General features: G+C 41.0%; 1 protein-coding gene across 4 annotated transcripts in view; it reads left to right on the forward strand.

The window, feature by feature from the left end:
* Positions 1–23,315, forward strand: part of ranbp2 (RAN binding protein 2) — an 80,797-nt gene that overhangs the window by 29,979 nt on the left and 27,503 nt on the right. For 3 of the 4 annotated variants that reach the window (XM_070892128.1, XM_070892129.1, XM_070892126.1), the window contains exons 20-21: positions 70–4,939; positions 10,534–10,611. In XM_070892128.1, coding sequence (XP_070748229.1) covers positions 70–4,939; positions 10,534–10,611 — 4,948 coding nt within the window. The remainder of the gene's footprint in view (positions 1–69; positions 4,940–10,533; positions 10,612–23,315) is intronic. The other variant, XM_070892130.1, reaches the window with a different exon arrangement.

Here is a 23,315-nt window from a genome sequence, read left to right on the forward strand (position 1 = left end):
GATCAGCATTTGACACATGAATTGACTGTCCAATATTTGACACTGATAGTTTTTTTTTTCTTAAAACAGCCTCCTGCATATGGAATTGGTCGGATTCCACCACAGCAATCCATGTATGGATATCAGCAGCAAACTCATACACCCCCTATTCAGACCAACTCATCTTGTATGTATTCACAGGATATGTATGGGACACAGTTGCGTTTTGAATCTCCTGCAACTGGATTACTTTCGCCATTTCCACAGACCAGCACAAACCCACCATTGCCAGAGCCTGGTTACTTTACTAAACCATCAGTGGGAATACAGCTAACTAAGCCTACAGAAACTAAGGGGATAGAATTTGGAAAACTCAACCAACAAATTCAAAGTGAAGCTACAAAGACTTCCTTAGTTGCTGGATTAATGCATTCCACACCGACAACAACATTCAAATTTAATTCTAATTTCAAGAATAATGAGGGGGATTTTACATTTTCATCACCGCAGATGAAAGCCCAGACACCTGCATCTGCAAGTGATAGTCTTTTGGGCATTTTAACTGCAGGTAGATATATAAAAAGTGACCAAATTGTAGGTCAAATGTCGACACAAGAAGCAGTACCCAGTCAAGGAAGCTTCTTTTCCCCGGGAGTGCAGGACTCTTTTAATTTTTCAGCTCAAAAGCAAAATAAAAATTCATTCAACAATGTTTTGAATAACCAAGCATTTGGTTTCAAGGATGCAGGTCAGGCAGCAACTTCTGGAATCCACGCAGAAGACAAAGGTGGTGAAAGTGATGGGGACAGTGTCCCTGATGAAGAGGATGGTCCGCATTTTGACCCAGTTATACCACTTCCTGACAAAGTAGATGTGAAAACTGGAGAAGAAGATGAAGAACTACTGTTTTCCAACAGAGCTAAGCTCTTCCGTTTTGACACCGAGACCAAAGAATGGAAGGAACGAGGCATTGGACATGTGAAACTACTACAACATAGGACGTCTGGCAAAATCCGACTCCTAATGAGACGAGATCAGGTTCTTAAAATCTGTGCAAATCATTACATAACAGCAGATATGAAATTGAAGCCAAATGCAGGATCTGATAAATCATGGGTCTGGTGTGCTTTAGATTATTCTGATGAAATGCCAAAACCTGAGCAACTTGCTGTTCGATTTAAAACTGCAGATGAGGCTGCATTGTTCAAAACCAAATTTGAAGAAGCACAAAATTTGGTTAAAGGTCAAAAATGTAAACCAAGCAATCTACCTGGTCAGGAAAAGAAAATAGGAATTAAAATCAGAACTGAGGATGCAAAGTTAGTTGCCATGAAGCCTACTACTGAAGATTCTAGATTTGGTGCTCAGTTCGCTAAGAAAGATGGCGAATGGGATTGTAGCTTTTGTTTTGTGCGAAACATTGCTGCTGCTTCTGTGTGTGTAGCCTGCCAAAGCCCTAATATTACTATTGGAAAACAGGGTTTGCCCTCTACTTCACAAGGCTCAGTGCAAAATGGAACTGTAGCTGAAGCAACTAAGATTACATCTTTTACCAAAACAATAGGATTTGATGACAAATTTTCTAAGAAGGAAGGCCAATGGGATTGCAGTGGATGTTTTCTCAGAAATGAAGCTATCGCATCACATTGTGCAGCTTGCCAAGCACCAAATGTCAACAGTAAAGATAGCATTACCTCAGCCATTCAGGCACCTGCAGCTTTTGCATTTAGTGCTAATAAAGACATTGCAAAGCCAATTGCACCTGCTGGTTTTGGTCCACTGTTTGGCAAACTGGATGGCCAGTGGAATTGCAATGTATGTAATGTCAGAAATGAAACAACTGCACTAAAGTGTGCGTCTTGCCAGGCACCAGGTCCATCTTGTAAAGATTCTGGCACATCGTACAACCAGCCAGCGACTACCAAAACAATAGGATTTGGTCTCAACAGTGAGTCTATCAAAACACCAAAAGGTTTTGCTGCATTTGGCAAAAAGGAGGGGCAGTGGGATTGCAATGCATGTTACGTCAGAAATGAAACAACTGCACTAAAATGTGTGTCTTGCCAGGCACCAGGTCCATCTTGTAAAGATTCTGGCACATCGTACAACCAGCCAGCGACTACCTTCAAATTTGGTCTCGACAACGAGTCTATCAAAACACCAAAAGGTTTTGCAGCATTTGGCAAAAAGGAGGGGCAGTGGGATTGTGTTACTTGTTTGGTGAGCAATGAAGCAAATGTGGCAAATTGTGTAGCCTGTCAGACACCCAAATCTAATGGCAAAGTTACAGTTGTTACTTCAATGGGTCAGTCAGCATCAGCCTTCAAATATGGCCTTGCCAGTGAGAGAACATGTACATCTGCACCGGAAACATTTGAAGAAATATTTTCCAGGAAGGATGGACAATGGGATTGTGGTACTTGTTTGGTGAGAAATGAAGCAAATATGGTCAAATGTGCAGCCTGTCAGACACCCAACCCAAACAGTAAAGCTGCAGCAACTTCAACAACTGCTACTGCCCTATTTGGTCTTAGCAGTGTTTCTACTAAATTTGATGCTCCTGAATCAGGATTTAAACTTAACTTTCCTGCAAGTGGTGTTAAATTTGGCCACAGTGATATTAACAGCTCAACAGCTTTCAACAATGAGACATCTTCATCTCCATCTTCAAGACCATTTTCTAGTACTGCATTTACATTTTCTTCATCCAATTCAGGTGGTGGATTTAAATTTGGATTGCCTGATGCAAGTAAAGATTCTGCTGATAGAAGTAGCCAGCCAGTGCAGGAAGGATCAGCCGCGCTCTTTTTAAAAACCTTTGCTGAGCAGCAAAAAGAGAGAGAGAGAATAACTTCAAAACCTGGTACAGACACAATTCAAGCATCTGATACTTCAAGCCAAAATGAAGATTTTTTTCTAGGTAAGGATACCAATGCCTCTTCCTTTGCTGATCTTGCAAAATCTGCAGATGCAGAATTTCAGTTTGGCTGTAAAGATCCTAATTTCAGAGGTTTTGAAGGAGTAGGTCAGCAGCTATTTTCTTCATGCAATACAACAACTGCTTCTGCAGAAAATGAAGATGATGAGTTGTACAAAACTGAAGATGGGGATAATATTCATTTTGATCCTGTAGTTCTCATGCCTGAAAAAGTAGATCTCATTACAGGTGAAGAAGATGAAACTGTACTTTACTCCCAGAGAGTTAAGCTATTTAGGTTTGATACAGAAACCAGCCAGTGGAAGGAACGTGGTGTTGGAAACCTCAAAGTTCTCCAAAACAAAGCTAATGGCCGCCTTCGGATACTAATGCGTCGAGAGCAAGTTTTCAAAGTGTGTGCAAATCACTGGATCACTACTACAATGAATCTCAAACCATTAATGGGCTCTGATAAGGCATGGATGTGGTTGGCTAGTGACTTTTCAGATGGCGAGGCAAAACCTGAGCAGCTAGCAGCAAAGTTCAAGACTCCTGAGTTGGCTGAAGATTTTAAGGAAAAATTTGAGGAATTTCAAAGGCTATTGCTAGATATACCACTGCAGACACCTCATAAACTATTAGACAATGGTAGGACTGCTCGACTAATACAAAAAGCTGAAGAAATGAAAAGTGGTTTAAAAGACCTGAAACATTTTTTGAAAGATGAGAAAGGAAGGTCGAAAGATGAAGGGAATGTAATGGTGAGTTCTGTATCTGAAAGCAGCAGTACCTCTGGTTTAGTAATTAAACCACATTCTGAAAGTACTGGGCCTACATTGGAGTGGGACAATTATGATCTGCGTGAAGAGGCCTTGGATACAAGTGTATCGAGCACTACATATGGGTCTCCTGATACTAGTAGTCCCGTGAGAAAAAACCTCTTCCGCTTTGGTGATTCAACAACTGGATTTAACTTTAGTTTCCAGCCAAGCTTGAGTCCATTAAAATCTCCTAAACTGAACCAGAGTGGGCTGTCTGTGGGTACAGATGAAGATTCAGAATTTGGACAAGAGGAGGAGAAGGATGTTCAGCATTTTGAGCCACTCATTCCATTGCCTGATTTGATTGATGTATCGACAGGGGAGGAAAATGAGCAAGTTATCTTTTGCCACAGAGCCAAACTTTACCGATATGACAAAGAAGTAAGTCAGTGGAAAGAAAGAGGAATAGGGGACCTGAAGATTTTACAAAATTATGATTCTAAGAAAGTTCGGATAGTTATGAGACGGGACCAGGTGTTAAAAATTTGTGCCAATCACTGGCTAACGCCAGAGGTAAGAATTGAGCCCATGAAAGGAACTGAAAAAGCATTCATTTGGAGTGTTATGGATTTTGCAGATGATGAGGCAAAGATGGAACAGTTAGCAGCACGGTTTAAGCAGCAAGAAGTTGCCACCTCTTTCAGAGACCTCTTTGAAGAGGCTAAGGCAGCTCAAGAGCAGGGAACATTAGTCACACCATTGTCTTCAAGGGAGAATACACCAAGAGAATCTCCATGTGGTAAGATTGCAGTATCAGTGCTAGAAGAAACTATTAAGGAGGCAACAGAGCAAACAAATACTTGTGTTGCCTCTCCAACCAGTGCAGTCAAATTAGCAAGTACTAGCTTGACTGAAGCACTAACATATGCCTCTGGCTCTCCTCCAAAATTTGTGTTTGGATCTGATTCTGTGAAGTCCATCTTCAGTAATGAGAAAGAGAGGCCTTTCACTTTTGGTGGTAGTTCAGCAACTGGATCCTTGTTTGGTTTCAGTTTCAAAAGTACAGATTCTATGTCAAAAGATCAAGTAGAAAATGGCTCCTCTGCCATGAAGAACAAACTGCAGGAGGTAACTAGAGGTGGATTTGATTTTCGTAAAGCAGCTGCATCTTTATCAAAGTCTACAACGACCAGCTTGTTGCCTTCAACCACAACAGAATGTTTTGAAACGGCTTTTGCAACTGGGGATAAATCCATGCACACATTTAATATGCCACAAACTGGTAAGTTGCTCTAGTAGCTCAGAATTATTTGTTAGCACACTTGTTGACTGGCCCAATTTGAGTACAGGTAGACTCTTGGTCCTTCTATCTCTGACGAAGCTGTCTCTGATCACTTTCTCATTTCTATTAATATGCACTTAATTATGCTTGCTACACATCCCTCTACAATCATCCTGTGCTCCTGGAGGATAAACGTGCCCCCACCATTATCTCTCGCTCCCCCACACACCACCATTCCCTTGCTAACCACCTCTCAAACTCTTAGATTAATCTCCTCTGGCCTCAAATCAACTTGCTCGACAGCTGCCTTGCCTCTGCTTTTGCTAGAATCCCCTCCAAGTCTCACTGTCTTCTATTGTTGCCTTGGTATGATTCTTATCCCTGAACTAGTCAAGCTTGAGGGCTGGAGCACACTTGACACATGAGTTGCCTTGGTTATTCACTGCTAGATCTGGCTTAATCATATAAAACAATATCCTCCTTCCTTCTCAATTCTCCCACTGCTGATTATCCTGGAGACTAAGAACAGTCACAAGATGTGCTTCTCTCCTTTCCTCCCTCTCTCCATCCCCCATTCTCCATCTTCACCTCCCAACACCAAATACAAGAAGCTCATGATGTTAAGACCATGTGCTAAATTGCCTCTATTTTCCTGGTCCTTACCATGCTCCTGCACCCTTGATCCCCCTTCTCACCTTGGTGGTCACATTTTTGTCAGTGGCTTCACCTTCAGGATCTGTCCTTCCTATCAAGACTACCAGCTGATATTGCCACCTTCTCGAAAGCACCATCGATCCCGTCTTGTCTCCAACAACCCCTTCTCCTCAAATCCTTGAACAGATCATTACTACTCTGCTCCATGTGTACCTCTCCCATCATTACTTCTTGAAATCTGCTCTGGTGAAAGTCACCAAGGGCATCCTTTTTCATTACAGTTGTGACCTATTCTTCCTTGTCCTCTATTTTTCCACTGTAGTTGACGGACATCCACCCCATCCTTCTCCGTCAACTATTCCTACCTATCCCAGCAAAACCAACACACTTCCTCCAAGGTTCCATTTTTCTTTTTTTTTTTTCTTGGTGTCATTTTAGGCATGGATTCAGCTTTCACTTGAATGCTGGTGAGTCCTAGCTCGGTTTGCCGCCACCACCCACCACCACTGACTCGTACAACTACTTAACCAACATAAAGTCCTGGATGATGAGCAAAGAACTCCAACAGTGGATAGTCAAGGGGCTATAAGTGGGGGGGGAGGAACTTAACACAATCACTAAGGAGGTGGTACTCAGTAAGTTAATTGGACTAAAGACCGATAAATCCCCTGGACCCGATGGCTTGCATCCTAGGGTCTTGAGAAGTAGCGGCAGGGATTGTGGATGCACTGGTTGTAATTTACCAAAATGCCCTGGATTCTAGGGAGGTCCCAGTAGATTGGAAAACTGCAAATGTAATGCCCCTATTATTTAAAAAAAAAAAGAGGCAGACAAAAAGCAGGAAACTATAGACCAGTTAGCCTAACATCTGTGGTTGGGAAAATGTTGGAGTCCATTATTAAAGAAGCAGTAGCTGGACATTTGGAAAAGCAACATTCGGCCAGGCAGAGTCAGCATGGATTTATGAAAGGAAAGTCATGTTTGACAAATTTGCTGTAATTCTTTGAGGATGTAACGGAACAGGGTGGATAAAGGGGAACCAGTGGATGTGTATTTGGACTTGCAGAAGGCATTTGACAAGGTGCCACATAAAAAGGTTACTGCACGAGATAAAAGTTCACAGGATTGAGGGTAATATACTAGCATGGATAGAGGATTGGCTAACTAACAGAAAACAGAGTGTCGGTTGGCAATCAGTAACTAGTGGGGTGCTGCAGGGATCAGTGCTTGGACCCCAACTATTTACAATCTAAATGACTTGGAAGAAGGGATTGAGTGTAACGTAGCCAAGTTTGCTGATGATACAAAGATGGGAGGAAAGGCAATGTGTGAGGACACAAAATCTGCAAAAGGACATAGACAGGCTTAGTGAGTGGGCAAAAATTTGGCAGATGGAGTATAATGTTGGAAAGTGTGAGGTCATGCACTTTGGCAGAAAAAAAATCAAAGAGCAAGTTATTATTTCAATGGAGAAAGATTGCAGAGTGCTGCAGTACAGCGGGACCTGGGGGTACTTGTGCATGAAACAAAAGGATAGTATGCAGGTACAGCAAGTGATCAGGAAGGCCATTTGAATCATGGCCTTTATTGCAAAGGGGATGGGGTATAAAAGCAGGGAAATCTTGCTACAGCTATATAGGGTATTGGTGAGGCCACACCTGGAATACTGCGTGCAGTTTTGGTTTCCAAAATTACAAAAGGATATACTTGCTTTGGAGGCAGTTCAGAGAAGGTTCACTAGGTTCATTCCAGGGATGAGGGGATTGACTTATGAGGAAAGGTTGAGTAGGTTGTGCCTCTACTCATTTGAATTCAGAAGAATGCGAGGTGATCTTATCGAAATGTTTAAGATTATGAGGGGGCTTGACAAGGTGGATGCAGAAAGGATGTTTCCACTGATAGGGGGAGACTAGAACTAGAGGGCATGATCTTAGAATTTAAAACTGAGATGAGAAATTTCTTAGAGTTGTGAATCTGTGGAATTCGCTGCCTCAGAGCTGTGGAAGCTGGGACATTGAATAAATTTAAGACAGAAATAGACAGTTTCTTAAACGATAAAGGGTTATGGGGAGCGGGCAGGGAAGTGGAGCTGAGTCCATGAGCAGATCAACCATGATCTTATTGAATGAAGGAGTAGGCTTGAGGGGCTGTATGACCTCCTCCTGCTCCTATTATGTTCTTCTAACTCCCTTCAATTCTTCAGCAAGACCTTAAGCATGCTGTTCTACTCTCTTCAAAGATTCCATGCTTTGGCCAACAACTCCATCCATCTCTTGCAGTTGCCATGCTTCACTATCTGTTTCAGATCCCACCTATTTCCACTTTAGCCCATCCTTCACCCTCGTAGCATCGGAACATATCCTAGTTTCTACTAATACTACCTATTTTTTACCCCTTCAACATTGACAACTTCTGTCCCTACCCTCTCCCACTCCTGCTGAAATGCTTAGTCGCACTTTTGTCACCTCCACACTTAATTACATATACTGTCCATACTAACCATCTGTATCTAAACCTTCGCCAACTGCTTCATATCCTGCTCTCGTAATGTATGCTCACAGGTTTGTGGAGCTGTTGCACACTGTGGCTTAGCCAGTCACGTGCTATTCACAAGACAATAACTCCCCAGTTAATTGAGTCCAGGTTCTCCACGATGAGGCATGCAGTTGTGAACCTGGTAGATGAACTGGTAATGTTCAGTTTGTTAAACCTTTGCTAATAAACCAGCTAGTTCTTTACAGTAGCTGTGAATTCTTAAAGAACCCATGCAGCAGATACACTACACATGTTAACCTACATTTATCCCCTATTCACCAGCATGTGAATTTTAAAATATTTGTTCTCGTCTAAATGTTCCTCCATGGCCTTGCCCTTTCCTACTTTTCCAGGCCCCTTCAGCTTTGTTTCTGCTTGCACTGTCCACTCCTCCAACTCCTGGCCTGTTTTGTCACCTTAAGCCAGAGAGCCTTCAGCTGTCCTTCATAGAATTGCACAGAAACTGGCTTTTCAGCCCAATTGGTGTATGCCAGTACTTATACTCATGAGCCTTCTCCCACTCTAATTACTTCCTTCCACCATGCCCCTATTTCACTATTCCCATCTTCATGTATGCATCAATGCTATCTGCTTCAACCACTCCATGTGACAGAAATTCCTCCTAAATTCTTTATTTGATCTGTTGGATGCATAACTACAAGACAGCCACTTTTTTCTAGACTCATCCACAAATGGAAATAGTTTCTCCACATCAACCTTATTCAGCCTCTTCATATTTAAAAAAAAACCTCTATCAAGTCGCCTCTTAATCATCTCGTCTCCATCTTCCCTGATTGTTTTCCCTCAATTCTGGTAACATTCTTGTAAATTTCACTTTCTCCAGTGCTTCAATATCCTTTTTGTAGTATGTAGATGAGAATTGCACACAGTATTGCAAGTGCAATCTAACTAAAGTTCTATAGAAATTTAACATTGCCGTTTTTATATCACATTCTATTCCTCAAGCAATTAACCCTAGTACTTTGTTTACAGGCTTTATGGCCATATCAACTTGTGTTGCCACTTTTAATTTTTATATATATGTATTCCCTGTTCTCTCTATCTCATTTAGGTTCTTGCCAAACTTCTTATTACTCCTACCAAAATGAACCAGCTCACATTTGGCCCCAAACTCTGAAATACCATCCTTAATAACCTTTACCATGCTACTTCCCTTCATTCAAAAGCCTACCTGTTTAACTCCTTTAGTCACCACCACTCAATCTGTCTCCCACCACTGCTTGTTATTTTCACCTCTGAAGTAGTCTTGTGTTAGCAATGCTATTGAAGTTTAACTTGGAATTACTAAGCTACAAATTGATTGAGGAACTAAAATGAGGTGACTGGTCAATTAATATAACCAGTCACTGGAGCTTAATGTTAAATGCTGTAGTTTAGGGATTGCCCAAAAGAACCAGCAGTATATGTCAGACAGATAGTGTAATTTTGCCCTAGATTGGCTGCCTATTTTACCCCCTAACCATTTTTACTTCCATTGACTTTGGAAATCAGGCGTGGTGTAAAACGGGCAGTTGCCCACCAGGACGGTTGGGTTAAAATTAGCCCCCAAGATCTTGAAAATGTATTTTTTCCCTTTCTCTTGTATATATCTTCCTACTCTACTATTTGACGGTACAGATAAGTGAACTGCTTACAGGTTTCTAAGTGTTTTTCTGTAGTATGTTGCTGAGCTGTAGAGAAGTATTTCTCTCTCTCCCATTTCCCCAATAATTAATCTAAGCAATAATGTACGCATGATCTTAGCAGATTGTGGGTGAACAGTACAATTGAAGGCTGTGTGAGATTTTAGTTGTCCATTTAATGCACAAATACTTTTATCGCAATTCATTTACACTTAACCACTTAGTGTTTTATCATTTTTGAAGAATTTGTAACCATTGGTTTTCATTGGTCTCAATTATTCGAACAGTTTAACTTGCATGGGAAATCACACTGGCTTCATTCTGTGACATGCTTCACTTAAAACAAAAAAAGGTTCTATGGATAATAGGTGCAAAAATGTTAGATTTGAATGAATCCAAATAGATTGGGGATTACTGCTGAATCCACATTGATACTGGTGTAAATTTGGAAAATTATGATTGATTAGATTTAGAGAATTGAATTATATTGGAAATTATTTTAAATACCTTGGAAATGAGCAGCCTCCACTTTCAACTGCTTTATTTTATCCATTTCGTGGTATCCTGACATTTCAAGTGTACATTTATTTGAGGGTGGGGGGGGGTGTAGATTGTTTAGCAAAAGCTTGTATAAAGTTAGACCAAAAGATATGTGCAGTGTGCAAGTATGGTTGTAAATTAATACTTTACATTTGAAAAGGATCCATTTCTTTTAGCCAACCTTTTGCATCTCGATATTGACACGGGAATTCTTATTTTTAGGATTTAATTTTAGCCTTTTCAAATCTAATCCGTCGGCCTTTTGGACCAGCACATCTGTCCCACAGTGTGAAAATAAAGGTATTTTTCTGGTATCTTGAGCAGCAAATTTGCATCAAAATTGCAAAATGGTACTGCGGTGGTATGCTGAAAATAAATAATATACTACTCTGGCAATTTCTGCATGCAATACTTGTTTTTGGCCTTTCCTCTTGGAAAACACTCAATGAGCATGTTTTTTTCTAAAACTTAGTTTTGTGTTAGGGAATGGCCATGGTGGAACAACTTTGCACTGGTCACCTGTTGCCCATATTTGAATGCACTCAAGTCAAATGTAACATAAAACTTCCTCTATTTTCCCCAAAACCTGCCTTAACTGGCAATTTTGGGTCACCATTTTCTTTACTATTGGGGAATTACCCAGTTCCCCCACCTGATATTCTCAAGACCTCTGTGATTGCTGAATTGTTCCGTGTTTACTGTGGATTAACAATTGAATAGCTAAGTTAAGACTGCCAAAACTGTCTTCACGTATACACTTTAGAGCCACTACTGTCTAGTGTTTATTATACTCCATCTGTCACCTTAATGCTCACTCACTTAACCCTAACCCTTTGCAGTCTCTTTCTGTCCTCCTGACAGCTTACTTTCCCTCCTAACTTTGTGTCATCAGCAAACTTGGATACATTACATTCTGCTCCCTTAAAGATTGTAAATAGCTGAGGCCCAAACACTGATCCTTGTGGCACTCCACTAGTTACATCCTGCCATCCTGAAAATGATCCATTTATTCCTACTGTTTTCTGTCCGTTAATCCTCAATCAATCCTCAATCCATGCTAATATATTTCCCCAATCCCATTGGCTATAACCTTGTGTAATTGCGATTAATTGCTCACTTCAACAACTGCATCCCTTTGTCTACCTCTACTATAACCCTTTGCTCCTGAAAATACACTGGAAAAACAAACATCTGTAACTAGGATGAAAAGCATGGGAGATGGTAAAGTTATTTCGGCTAAAGGCAGACAAAGCACCAGGACCTATTGCAGATGACCTGGAAATTATATAGAAACATAGAAAATAGGTGCAGGAGTAGAGCATTCAGCCCTTCGAGCGTGCACCGCCATTCAGTGAGTTCATGGCTGAACATGCAACTTCAGTACCCCATTCCTGCTTTCTCACCATACCCTTTGATCCCCCTAGTAGTAAGGACTACATCTAACTCCTTTTTGAATATATTTAGTGAATTGGCCTCAACAACTTTCTGTGGTAGAGAATTCCACAGGCTCACCACTCTCTAGGTGAAGAAGTTTCTCCTCATCTCTGTCCTAAATGGCTTACCCCTTATCCTTAGACTGTGACCCCTGGTTCTGGACTTCCCAACATTGGGAACATTCTTCCTGCATCTGACCTGTCTAAAACCCGTCAGAATTTGAAACCTTTCCATGAGATCCCCTCTCATTCTTCTGAACTCCAGTGAATACAAGCCCAGTTGATCCAGTCTTTCTTGATATGTCAGTCCCACCATCCAGGGAATCAGTCTGGTGAACCTTCGCTGCACTCCCTCAGTAGCAAGAATGTCCTTCCTCAAGTTAGGAGACCAAAACTGTACACAATACTCCAGGTGTGGCCTCACATAGGCCCTGTACAACTGTAGTAACACCTCCCTGCCCCTGTATTCAAATCCCCTCGCTATGAAGGCCAACATGCCATTTGCTTTCTTAATTGCCTGCTGTACCTGCATGCCAACCTTCAATGACTGATGTACCATGACACCCAGGTCTTGTTGCACCTCCCCTTTTCCTAATCTGTCACCATTCAGATAATAGTCTGTCTCTGTTTTTACCACCAAAGTGAATAACCTCAAATTTATCCACATTAGACTTCATCTGCCATGCATTTGCCCACTCGCCTAACCTATCCAAGTCACTCTGCAGCCTCATAGCATTCTCCTCGCAGCTCACACTGCCATCCAACTTAGTGTCATCCGCAAATTTGGAGATACTACATTTAATCCCCTCGTCTAAATCATTAATGTACAATGTACATTATTCAGGACTTTATTGAGACTGGTTATGTGCTGGAGGACTGGAGTGCCAATGTAATACCCATTTGTAGGAAAATATTAGTCTTTAAGGATGTATGACCACATTTCCAGAAAAGTTAGAAGTAACCAGCTTGGATTTCAAAAGGGGATATCATGCTTGATAAATCACATAGAATTCTTTGTGGCAGTAACAGACTTGTAGATGTGGGAAACTGTGAATGTAGTGTACTTTAGGAAATGTAATGGACTTTAGGAAAGCCTTTTGCAAAGTACCACATGGGGATTACCAGAGAACATAGGAACAGGAGTAGAACATTCAGCCCCTCGAATCTACTCGGTTATTCAGTTAGATCATAGCTGATCTGTACCTCAACTCTGTTTTCCGGCTTGGCTCCATATTCCTTGATGCCCTTACCTAACAGAAATCTAGCGATTTCAGTCCCGAAAGCTCTAATTGTCTCAGCACCCTTTTTTGGTGGTGAATTAGAGTTTTATTATGCTTTGTTTGAGAAAGTGTCTTGATTAGAGGGAATAGTTTCTCTACCTACCCTACGAAATTGTTTTAACAATTTAAACACGTCAATCAGATCACCCTCAATTTTCTATACTCTCGGGGATACCAGCCAAGTTTATGCAACCTGCCCTCATACTGTAACTCTTTAACCTCCAGTATCATGAGAAGATTAAGGGGTGTGGAATTAGGGGGAAGTTAACAAACAAATCAAAAATTGGCTGGGAGAATGCAGATTAGGTGTTGAGGGCTTAAGGAGTTCAGAGTGGTTGGAAATAAGCAGTGCTATATGTAATTCTTTAGAAGTTGAAAGGAAGCTGCAAAGGAATATTAATAAGGGGGGGGGGATTGTGCTCAAAGTGGCAGATGAAATTCAGTGCCAGTAAATGTGATGCATTTTGGCTTTTTAAAAAAAAAAAAATTAATGTAAACTAATTATATTCTGAGTGAAAATGATGCTGTGGAAAAACTGATTTATTTGAACAAAAATTCAAAGGAAAATAGGTTGATATGGCTGTTTATATTTTTTTAATTGCTATTGGAATTCTAGGTTGTATCATGACAAACCTATATAAACTCTTCAGTTAGAGTACTATGTACAGTATTGGGCTCTACACTATAGTAAATATACTAAAGCTTTAGAGAGGATATAACAAAAATTCAGTAGGACACTGCCTAGTATGAGGAAATACAAATGAAGAAAGAGTTGGAAAATTGGGACTTTTTCATAAACAATGCAGATTATGGGGTAATATGATCAAAATGTTTAACATTATGAAAGGATGGGACAGGGTAGATAGTAGACCTTACAGTAGTTGGGTCAAGAATTAACTGCTAATGTTTAATGCAAGGCGTTTAGAACAGAAAACAAGAAACATCTTTTCATAGAACTGTGAGGCTGTGGAATTTATGTCCAGGGTTAGTGGTTTAGGCAAAAACGACATCAAACATTGATTGTATGGGTGCATCCATGCCCTGTTGACCACTATTGAGGGAACGGTTAGTGAAAAAAAGGGACATTTTAATAGGTCTGCTGCAGAAAATGGAGTCATCAGAACCAATATAATGGGACATCGAGAAACTGAAAGGATAGAATCTTTAAGAAAAAAAATCTATAATCGTGTGTTTATAATGGATGTCTGTGAAAAGTGCATTGCCAGAGATGGCGAAAAGTTCAGGAAGAGAGAAGTGCTAAATATACCTGTAAAGATGAGGAATGGGTGGGAATTGGAAGAAAAATGAATAAAATCCTCAAGATCCGTGTGAAAGCAGGGGGCGGGAGGAGGAAAGGAGCAGTGGAGAAATTAAGTCAGGTGAGAGAGAACTAGTTTGGTGGGACAGAAGCAGAGTGACTGCCCAACAGGACAGTCCTCTTTGTGTATTTTGAAAGGAGGTAGCAACGGGCTGTGTGGGTTTGGAGATGGTAAAGGGAGGAGAAATGGATTGGTAAGTCTGAGAAATTATTTGGTGTTCAATAGTGGGGTCATACCTCAGGGAGATGGTGGGAGGAGAAGTGATATAGTTATTCACCCTCAGCCAGGTAGAAGTACTTTCATCATGCAGCAGATTTTATGGGGTTGAAACAGAGATCTGTACATAAGTTTGGATTTTCATTCATAAAGTTATAAAACCCAATCTTATGAACTAACTACTATTGTTCAAGTATAAGGCTGTCATGATGAAATTAAAGGGCAAGATTGCTTTTAATGCATGAATGCCAGTGCCTCTTGTTTTAGAATTGTGGGCCAGGCATCAATTTTCAGTCATTAATTCAGGCCCCCTTTCTACATTGTGTTTAGCTGATTTTAAAGTAAGTGCTCTGTTGGGGAATGGAACACTTTCCACTTTATAATTCGTGTCTCCGTCAAGCATGGCCAGATTTAGAGTAAACCTCCTTCTACTCTAACCGAACCTCAGTAGCACCTTTCTTTCCACTGCAACTACCAGTGCAAATGTTTCTATCCTTTTTAATCCCCAGAGTGATAGTAAATTTGTATTAAATTGAGTATTTTGTGCTGTAGACACGTGTTAACTAGGACCTAGAGAAGAAATGGTCCATACTAATTTAATATAATTACCTTTTTGTTCCATTAGTCGGCATGGATTTATGTTGGCATCTTGGCTGATATTTAGAAACTTTTAGTGCCCGATCAAATAGTTTGCAATACTAGCATCCAGCTTCCTGGATCATGGGTGTCCGACACTCCAAGAGTTAAAGCCTACTTCATATGATGAATTCATTTTTGGATTGTTTAAAGCAGCAGAAATTTAACACTGGCTATTCTGATTTTAAGTTGCTTTTAAAACAGTATAGCATTGTTAAAATAGTAGTTGCAAAGATGTCATGGTTTTCTTAAGTTGCTTGAGTGCGTGTTTGCATGGTTGGCTTCAATTAACTGAACTTGCTGCCAATGAAAGAAAACAGTTTTGCTTCTGAACTATTAACCAAAATATGAGATGTAGAATAAGCTATACCGCTTTTGTTTTTGTGTTGAAACATGTACCCATGAAATCATACAGCACAGAAGGCGGCCATTCGGCCCGGCATGTCTGTGCTGGTCCTTTTCAAAAAGCTATCAAATTGTGATCATTTTCTTTTTCAAGTATGTATCCAATCCCCTCCTAAAAGTTACTGTTGAATCTGCTTCCACCACCCTTTTAGGCAGTGCATTCCAGATCATCACACATTGCCAGTAAATCTGTAGCCTCTGGTTACTGACCCACCTGCCAATGGAAACCATTTCTCCTTATTTACTCTATCAAAGCACCTTATCATTTTGAACACTCCATTAAATCTCCCCTTAACCTTCTCTGCTCTAAGCCAAACAATCCCAGCTTCTCTTGTCTCCCCACATAACTGAAGTCCCTCATCCCTGGTATAATTCTGGTAAATCTCCTTGCACCCTCCAAGGAATTTGCATTCTTAGTGTGTTGCCCAGAATTGGATACAATATTCGAGCTGAGGTATAACCAGTGTTTTATAAAAGGTTTAGCATAACTTGTTCTATACTGTACACTACCTCTTTATAAAGCCAAGGATCCCATATGCTTTTTTAATAACTTTATCAACTTGTCTTGCCACCTTCAAACATTTTGTTTGTGAACCACTAGATCTCTGTTCCTGCACCCCTTTAAAATTGTACCATTTTGTTTATATTGCCTCTCCATTCTTCCTCAAAATGCATCACTTCACACTTTGCATTAAATTTCATCTGCCATATATCTTCCCATTTTGCCAGTCTGTATGTCCTCCTGAAGTCTGTTACTGTCCTCCTCACTATTTATTACATATCCTTGTTTTGTCACTTACAAACTTTGAAATTGTGCCCCTGTACCCAGTCCAGGTTATTAATATTCATCAAAAGGAACAGTGGGCCAAATACCAATTCCTGGGGGGACACCACTGTATACTCCCCTCCAGTTTAAAAAGTAACAGTTTACCACTATTCTCGGCTTTCTGTCTCTTAGTAAATGTTGTATACATACTAGCAGTGTCTTTAATCCCATAGTTTGTTTTGCTGATCAAGCTGTTCAGTACTTTTTCAAATGCCTTTTGCAATGCATATACACACAAACAGCACGATTTTCATCAATCCTGTTATTTCATCAAAAAACTCAACAAGTTTGTCAGACGTGATTTGCCTTTAACCAGTCCGTGTTGGCGGTCATTAACACATGTTTTTCAAGTGAAAATTCATTGTTCTGGATCTAGAGGCTGACTGGCCTGTTGTTAATGGGTTTATCCCTCTTTTGATTTGGACAGGGGTGTAACACTTACATAACATAAGAAATAGGAGCAGGAGTAGGCCATTCGGCCCCTCGAGCTGCTCCGCCATTCAATAAGATCATGGCTGATCTGATCGTGAATTCAGCTCCACTTCCCTGCCCGCTCCCCATAACCCCTTATCGTTTAAGAAACTCTCTATTTCTGTCTTAAATTTATTCAATGTCCCAGCTTCCACAGCTCTGAGGCAACGGATTCCACAGATTTGCAACCCTCAGAAAAAATTTCTACTCATCTGTTTTAAATGGGCGGCCCCTTATTCTAATATCATGCCCTCTAGTTCTAATCTCCCCCATCAGTGGAAACATCCTCTCTGCATACACTTTGTCAAGCCCCCTTATAATCTTATACGTTTTGATAAGATCACCTCTCATTCTTCTGAATTCCAATGAGTAGAGGCCCAACCTACTCACCCTTTCCTCATGAGTCATCAACCTAGTGAACCTTCTTTGAACTGCTTCCAAAGCAAGTTTTCGTAAATATGGAAACCAAAACTGCACACAGTATTCTAGGTGTTGCCTCACCAATACCTTGTATAGCTGTAGCAAGACTTCACTGCTTTTATACTCCATCTCCTTTGCAATAAAGGCCAAGATACCATTGGCCTTCCTGATCACTTGCTGTACCTGCATACTATCCTTTTGTGTTTCATGCACAAGTACCACCAGGTCATACTGTACAGCAGCACTTTGCAATCTTTCTCCATTTAAATAATAACTTGCTCTTTTATTCTTTCTGCCAAAGTGCATGACCTCGCACTTTCCAACATTATACTCCATCTGCCAAATTTTTGCCCACTCACTTAGCCTATCCATGTCCTTTTGCAGATTTTTTTTGTCCTCCACACATTGCTTTTCCTCCCATCTTTGTATTGTCAGAAAACTTGGCTACGTTACACTCTGTCCCCCCTTCTAAGTCGTTAATATAGATTGTAAATAGTTGGGGTCCCAGCACTGATTGCCAACCAGAGAATGAATCATTTATCCCAACTCTGTTTTCTGTTAGTTAGCCAATCCTCTCTCCATGCTAATATATTACCCCCAACCCCGTGAACCTTTATCTTGTGCAGTAACCTTTTATGTGGCACCTTGTCAGATGCCTTCTGCAAGTCCAAATACACCATATCTACTGGTTCCCCTTTATCCACCCTGTTCGTTACAACCTCAAAGAATTCTAGCACATTTGTCAAACATGACTTCCCTTTCATAAATCCATGCTGACTCTGCCTGACTGAATTTTGCTTTTCCAAATGTCCTGCTACTACTACTCTAATAATGGACTCCAACCTTTTCCCAACCACAGATGTTGGGCTAACTGGTCTAAAGTTACCTGCTTTTTGTCTGCCTCCTTTTTTAAATAGGGGCATTACATTTGCAGCTTTCCAATCTGCTGGGACCTCTCCAGAATCCAGGGAATTTTGGTAAATTACAACCAATGCATCCACAATCCCTGCCGCTACTTCTCAAGACCCTAGGATGCAAGCCATCGGGTCCAGGGGATTTATCTGCCTTTAGTCCCATTATCTTACTGAGCACCACCTCCTTAGTGATTGTGTTACGTTCCTCCCCCACCCCCCCCCCCCCCCCATAGCCCCTTGACTATCCACTGTCGGAATATTGTTAGTGTCCTCTCCCGGAAAGACTGATACAAAATATTTGTTCAGAAGTTTGAAACCTTCCAGTCCTCTGACTCCACTCCCAAGGAGGATTGAAAGATTGTGGACAGAGACACCTCTATTTCTAGCCTTCCTTCCCTCAGCAACCTACGATGCCAACCATTTGGACTGGGTGACCATTTTTTGATTGCAACCAACCTTTTAAGTACCGCCTCTTAATATATTTTTTATCCTGTTCAATTTCTCTACTCACTCCTCCTTTACTAAGATTGGCAGTATCCTCTATTGTGAAGACAGCTACAAAGTAATGATTTAGTACCTCAGACATGGCCACTGCCTCCAAGATTTCCTTTTTGGTCCACAACTGAATCGCCCTTCCTTTTGACTATCCTTTTACTCTGTTTATAAAAGTGTTCCCTTTTGTTGCCCGCTAACATTATTATACACTCTCTTTGCTCTTGTTTCCTTTTTTTCAGTTTCCCACCACGCTTTCTGTATTCTGCTTGATTCTCTACTGTATTATGAACCTGACAATTATCATAAGCCTTTTTCTGTTTCATTTCAATCTCCATTTCTTTAGTCATCCAGGGACCTCTAGCTTTGGATGCCCCTCAGTCCATCTCATGGGAATGTATTTAGTCTACCAAAACCATCTCCTCCTTGAAGGCCTCCTATTGCTCATTTACTGTTTTACCTGCCAATTTTTGTTTCCGACCCACCTGGACCAGATCCCTTTCCAACTCACTATAATCAGCCCTCTTCTAGTTGAGTTATCATCACCTTTAATTGTTTTTTGTCCCTTTCCATAACAACTTGCAGACCGTTGGGCCTGTTCCATCATTCAGTAAGATCATGGCTGATTTGTATCTTGGCTCCATATCATCTTATACCCTTGGCTAGCAAAATATCGATCTGATTTAAAATTATTAACTGAACTTATATCTACTGCTTTTTGTGGGAGAGTTCCAGACTACTATCACCCTTTGCATGAAAAAGTGTTTCCTAACTTCTCTCAATCACAGAAATTTACAGCACGAAAGGAGGCCATTTCGGCCCATCGTGTCCGCGTCGGCCAACAAGAGGCTATCCAGCCTAATCCCACTTTCCAGCTCTTGGTCCGTAGCCCTGTAGGTTACGGCACTTCCAAGTGCACATCCAGGTACTTTTTAAATGTAGTGAGGGTTTCTGCCTCTACCACCCTTTCAGGCAGAGAGTTCCAGACCCCCACCACCCTCTGGGTGAAGACATTTCCTCTCAAATCCACTCTAAACCTTCTACCAATTCCTTTTAAATTTATGGTTGTTAACCCCTCTGCTAAGGGAAAATAGGCCCTTTCTATCCACTATAGCTAGGCCCCTCATAATTTTATACACCTCAATGAGGTCTCTCCTCAGCCTCCTCTGTTCCAAGGAAAACAACCCCAGCTAATCCAATCTGTCACACAAGCTCCTACTCACCCAGAAGGCTGCCACCTGCATCCTGTCCCGTGCCAACCTTCTCCAAGACTACGCCTGAGTAAGGAGCCCCTTCCCTCAGACTGTTCGGCGCTTCACACTCCACACCCCCCCACCATCAGCCACACAGCTTCACTCATCAGGCCTCCCCGTGCACTCGCCGACTCCTAAACCTCTCTCACCTTCAAAAATAAAGAACCTCCGCCTCCCCCAGCTTCGGGGTTGGCGCCTGCTATTGACCTTTGTGAAAGACTCCCTGGCCTGCTCCACTGCAGGTCGCTAACCTCACACCAGTTGTTCTAATGTTGCATGCAATGCAGTCAAAGTGGTTGCTGGAATAAGAGGGACCAACATTTTGGGAGCAATAACACAGCAGATCACACTGGTTTCAATTGACGCCGGTCACCAATTTTAAAAACATCAAATCATTACGAAGGAAAGAGACAGCAAATATACATGATTGAATGCTCCACGGTTTAGAACAAAGGAACTTTTGGGACCAGGGACGGGCCACGAGACACCGAAAGCCCGCTCCACTCCCTGCTAAGTTATGCTACAACACTTTAGGTGAAAATTACCTGTCTCATTTCCTAAATGGCATGGTTTTGATTTTAAGGCTATAATTCCCTTCTTCTAGACTTCCCCCACCAATGGAAAATGTTTCTCTCAAATGTTTCGCTCTTGCTCTCGCTCCAATCAATTTCTTTCAAAATCCTAAAAATCTCAATCAAATCAGCTCTTAACTAACCTATATTCCAGGGAATACAAGCCTAGTTAATTTCTTCATAATCTAACCCTGGTAACTTTCTAGTGAATCTGCGCTGCACACCTTCCAAGACCAATATATAATTTCTAAGGTGAGGTGCCAAGAACGGTACACTGTACTCCAGATGTGGTCTAACAAAGGCTTTGTATAGCTGTAGCAAAACCTTTTCCCCTTTATATTCGAGCCCTCGATATAAAGGCTAACATTCCATTCGGCTTTTTGATTTTTTTAAAAATCCGGCTACTACATTTTAGTGATTTGTGTATATGGGCCCCTATATCACTTTGGACTACTACTGTTCCTAACTTTTCGGCATTTAAATAACTCCGTTCTATCCTTTTTTGGTCCAAAATAGATGACCTCACATGCCTGGGTGAAATCCATCTGCCACAGTTTCACCCACTCAATGTCTCTTTGTAATTTTATGCTCCCGTATACATTACATATTATACCACTAATTTTGATGTCATCGGCAAACTTGGACATATGACACTCGATTGTGTTATCGAAGTCATTAATAAATATAGTGACTAGTTGAGGTCCCAGCACAGATCCTTGTGGGATACCACTCGTCACTTCCAATTAGAGTACATACTCATTATCCTTACTCTTGTCTTCTTCCGCCTAACCAATCTCCTAACCAGGTCATGAATTTTGCCTTCAATTCCATGAGCTTTAATGTTAGCTAACAGTTTTCTTATAAGAAACTTCCATAGACATTCCCCTATCAACTACTTTAGTTACTTCCTGAAAAAATTCAATTAGGTCCATTAAACATGACCTACCTGTTACAAATTTATGTTGGCGCTCTCCAATCAGCTCCATTTCTCAAGTGCTCAGTCACACTGTCCTTAGTTTTATAGAAAGACTTGTATTTATATAGCGTCTTTCATGACCACCGGACATCAGTGCTTTACAGCGAATGAAGTACTTTTGAAGTGTGGTCACTGTTGTAATGTGGGAAATGTGATAGCCAATTTGCACATAGCAAGCTCCAAAAACCAGCAATGTGATAATGACCAGATAAACTGTTTTGGTTATGTTGATTTAAGGGATAAATATTGTCCAGGACACTGGGGATAACTCCCCTGCTCCTCTTCGAAATAGTGCCATGGGATCTTTCACATTCACCAGAGAGCAGGTTTAACGTCTCCTCTGAAAGACGGCACCTCCAACAGTGTTGCACTCCCTCAGCACTGCGCTAGAGTGTTAGCCTAGATTGTTGTGCTTAATCCCTGGAGTGATACTTGAACCCACAACCTTCTGACTGAGGTGTGTGCGTTACCCATTGAGCCATAGCTGACACTAGAACAATAAATTTAGAGCAATAAATTCTCCACAACAGATGTTAGAGTAACAGGTCTATAAACTTCATGTTTCTCTCGCACCTTTATTAATGAAGTCACATTTGGAATATTCCAACCTAAAGGGACAATTTCTGAATCGAGCGCTTTGGAAGCATCTGCAGTTTCCTTGGCTACATCCTTTAAAACCCTGGGGTTGAAACCATTGGGTCCTAAGAATGTCAGTCTGTAGTGCCATTATTTTTTTCGAATACTGTTTGCTTGCGTTAACTGAAACCTGCAGAACTGGAACTCTCAACCTTTTGAATTGGAGGTGAGAGTGCTACCACTGAGCCACTGCTAACACATTGATATTGTGGTCACTGTTTCTCCTATTGAAACATGCTTCTGTTGCCCCACTTTATTCCCCAGAACTAGATCCAGCATTGTTGATCAAGAAAGTTCTCCAGTACACATTTCAGAAATTCCCCCCCCCTCTCCATTTCTACCTTTTTTTTTAAAATCAGGATGAATTAGGATAAGTGAACTCTCCCTTTATCATGACTCTTGCTTTTACACCTTTTAATTTTTACAATTAAGAAAAAGGGTGAGGTCAGGAGTAATGTGGGCCCCTGAAAAACTGATCTCTGATATTGTAAATGAAAATAAGAAAATGGCAGGCATGTTGAATAATCACTTTGCGTCAGTATTCACAGTAGGGAAAGAAGATAGCATGCTGGATAAACCAAGGAAATTAATATTGAGATGGAGACATCAAAATTAACATAAGCAAACTAACAGTAATGAAGAAAATAATGGCACCAACGAGTGACAAATCCCCAGGAACAGATGGTTTTTATCCCAGGGTTTTAAAGGATACCGTAACTGTTAATCTTCCAAAGCTCTCGCTTCAAGAACACTTCGTTTAGATTGGAAAATTGCATATGTCACACTGCTATTTAAGAAAGTTGAGTGAGGGAAATCGGGGAATTATAGACCAGTTAGCCTAATATCTGTTGGGAAATTACTAGAGTCTATAATTAAGGATAGGGTGACTGAACACCTTGAAAATTTTCAGTTGAATAGAGAACCAGCATGGATTTGTGAAGGGCAAGTCATGCCTGATGAACTTGACTGAATTTATTTTGAAGAGGTGACTGAAGTAGCGGACAAGGGAATGTTTATGGATGTTATTTACATGGACTCCCAGAAGATATTTGATAAAGTCCCTCTTAAGTGACTGTTGGCTGAAGTTGAAACTCATAGAATTGAAGCAAATTATTGACCTGGTTAGGAAATTGGCTGAGCGACAGGAAACAGAGT

The sequence above is a fragment of the Pristiophorus japonicus genome, chromosome 10 (assembly GCF_044704955.1).
Source record: "Pristiophorus japonicus isolate sPriJap1 chromosome 10, sPriJap1.hap1, whole genome shotgun sequence".
In the NCBI taxonomy this organism is placed as follows: Eukaryota; Metazoa; Chordata; class Chondrichthyes; family Pristiophoridae; genus Pristiophorus; species Pristiophorus japonicus.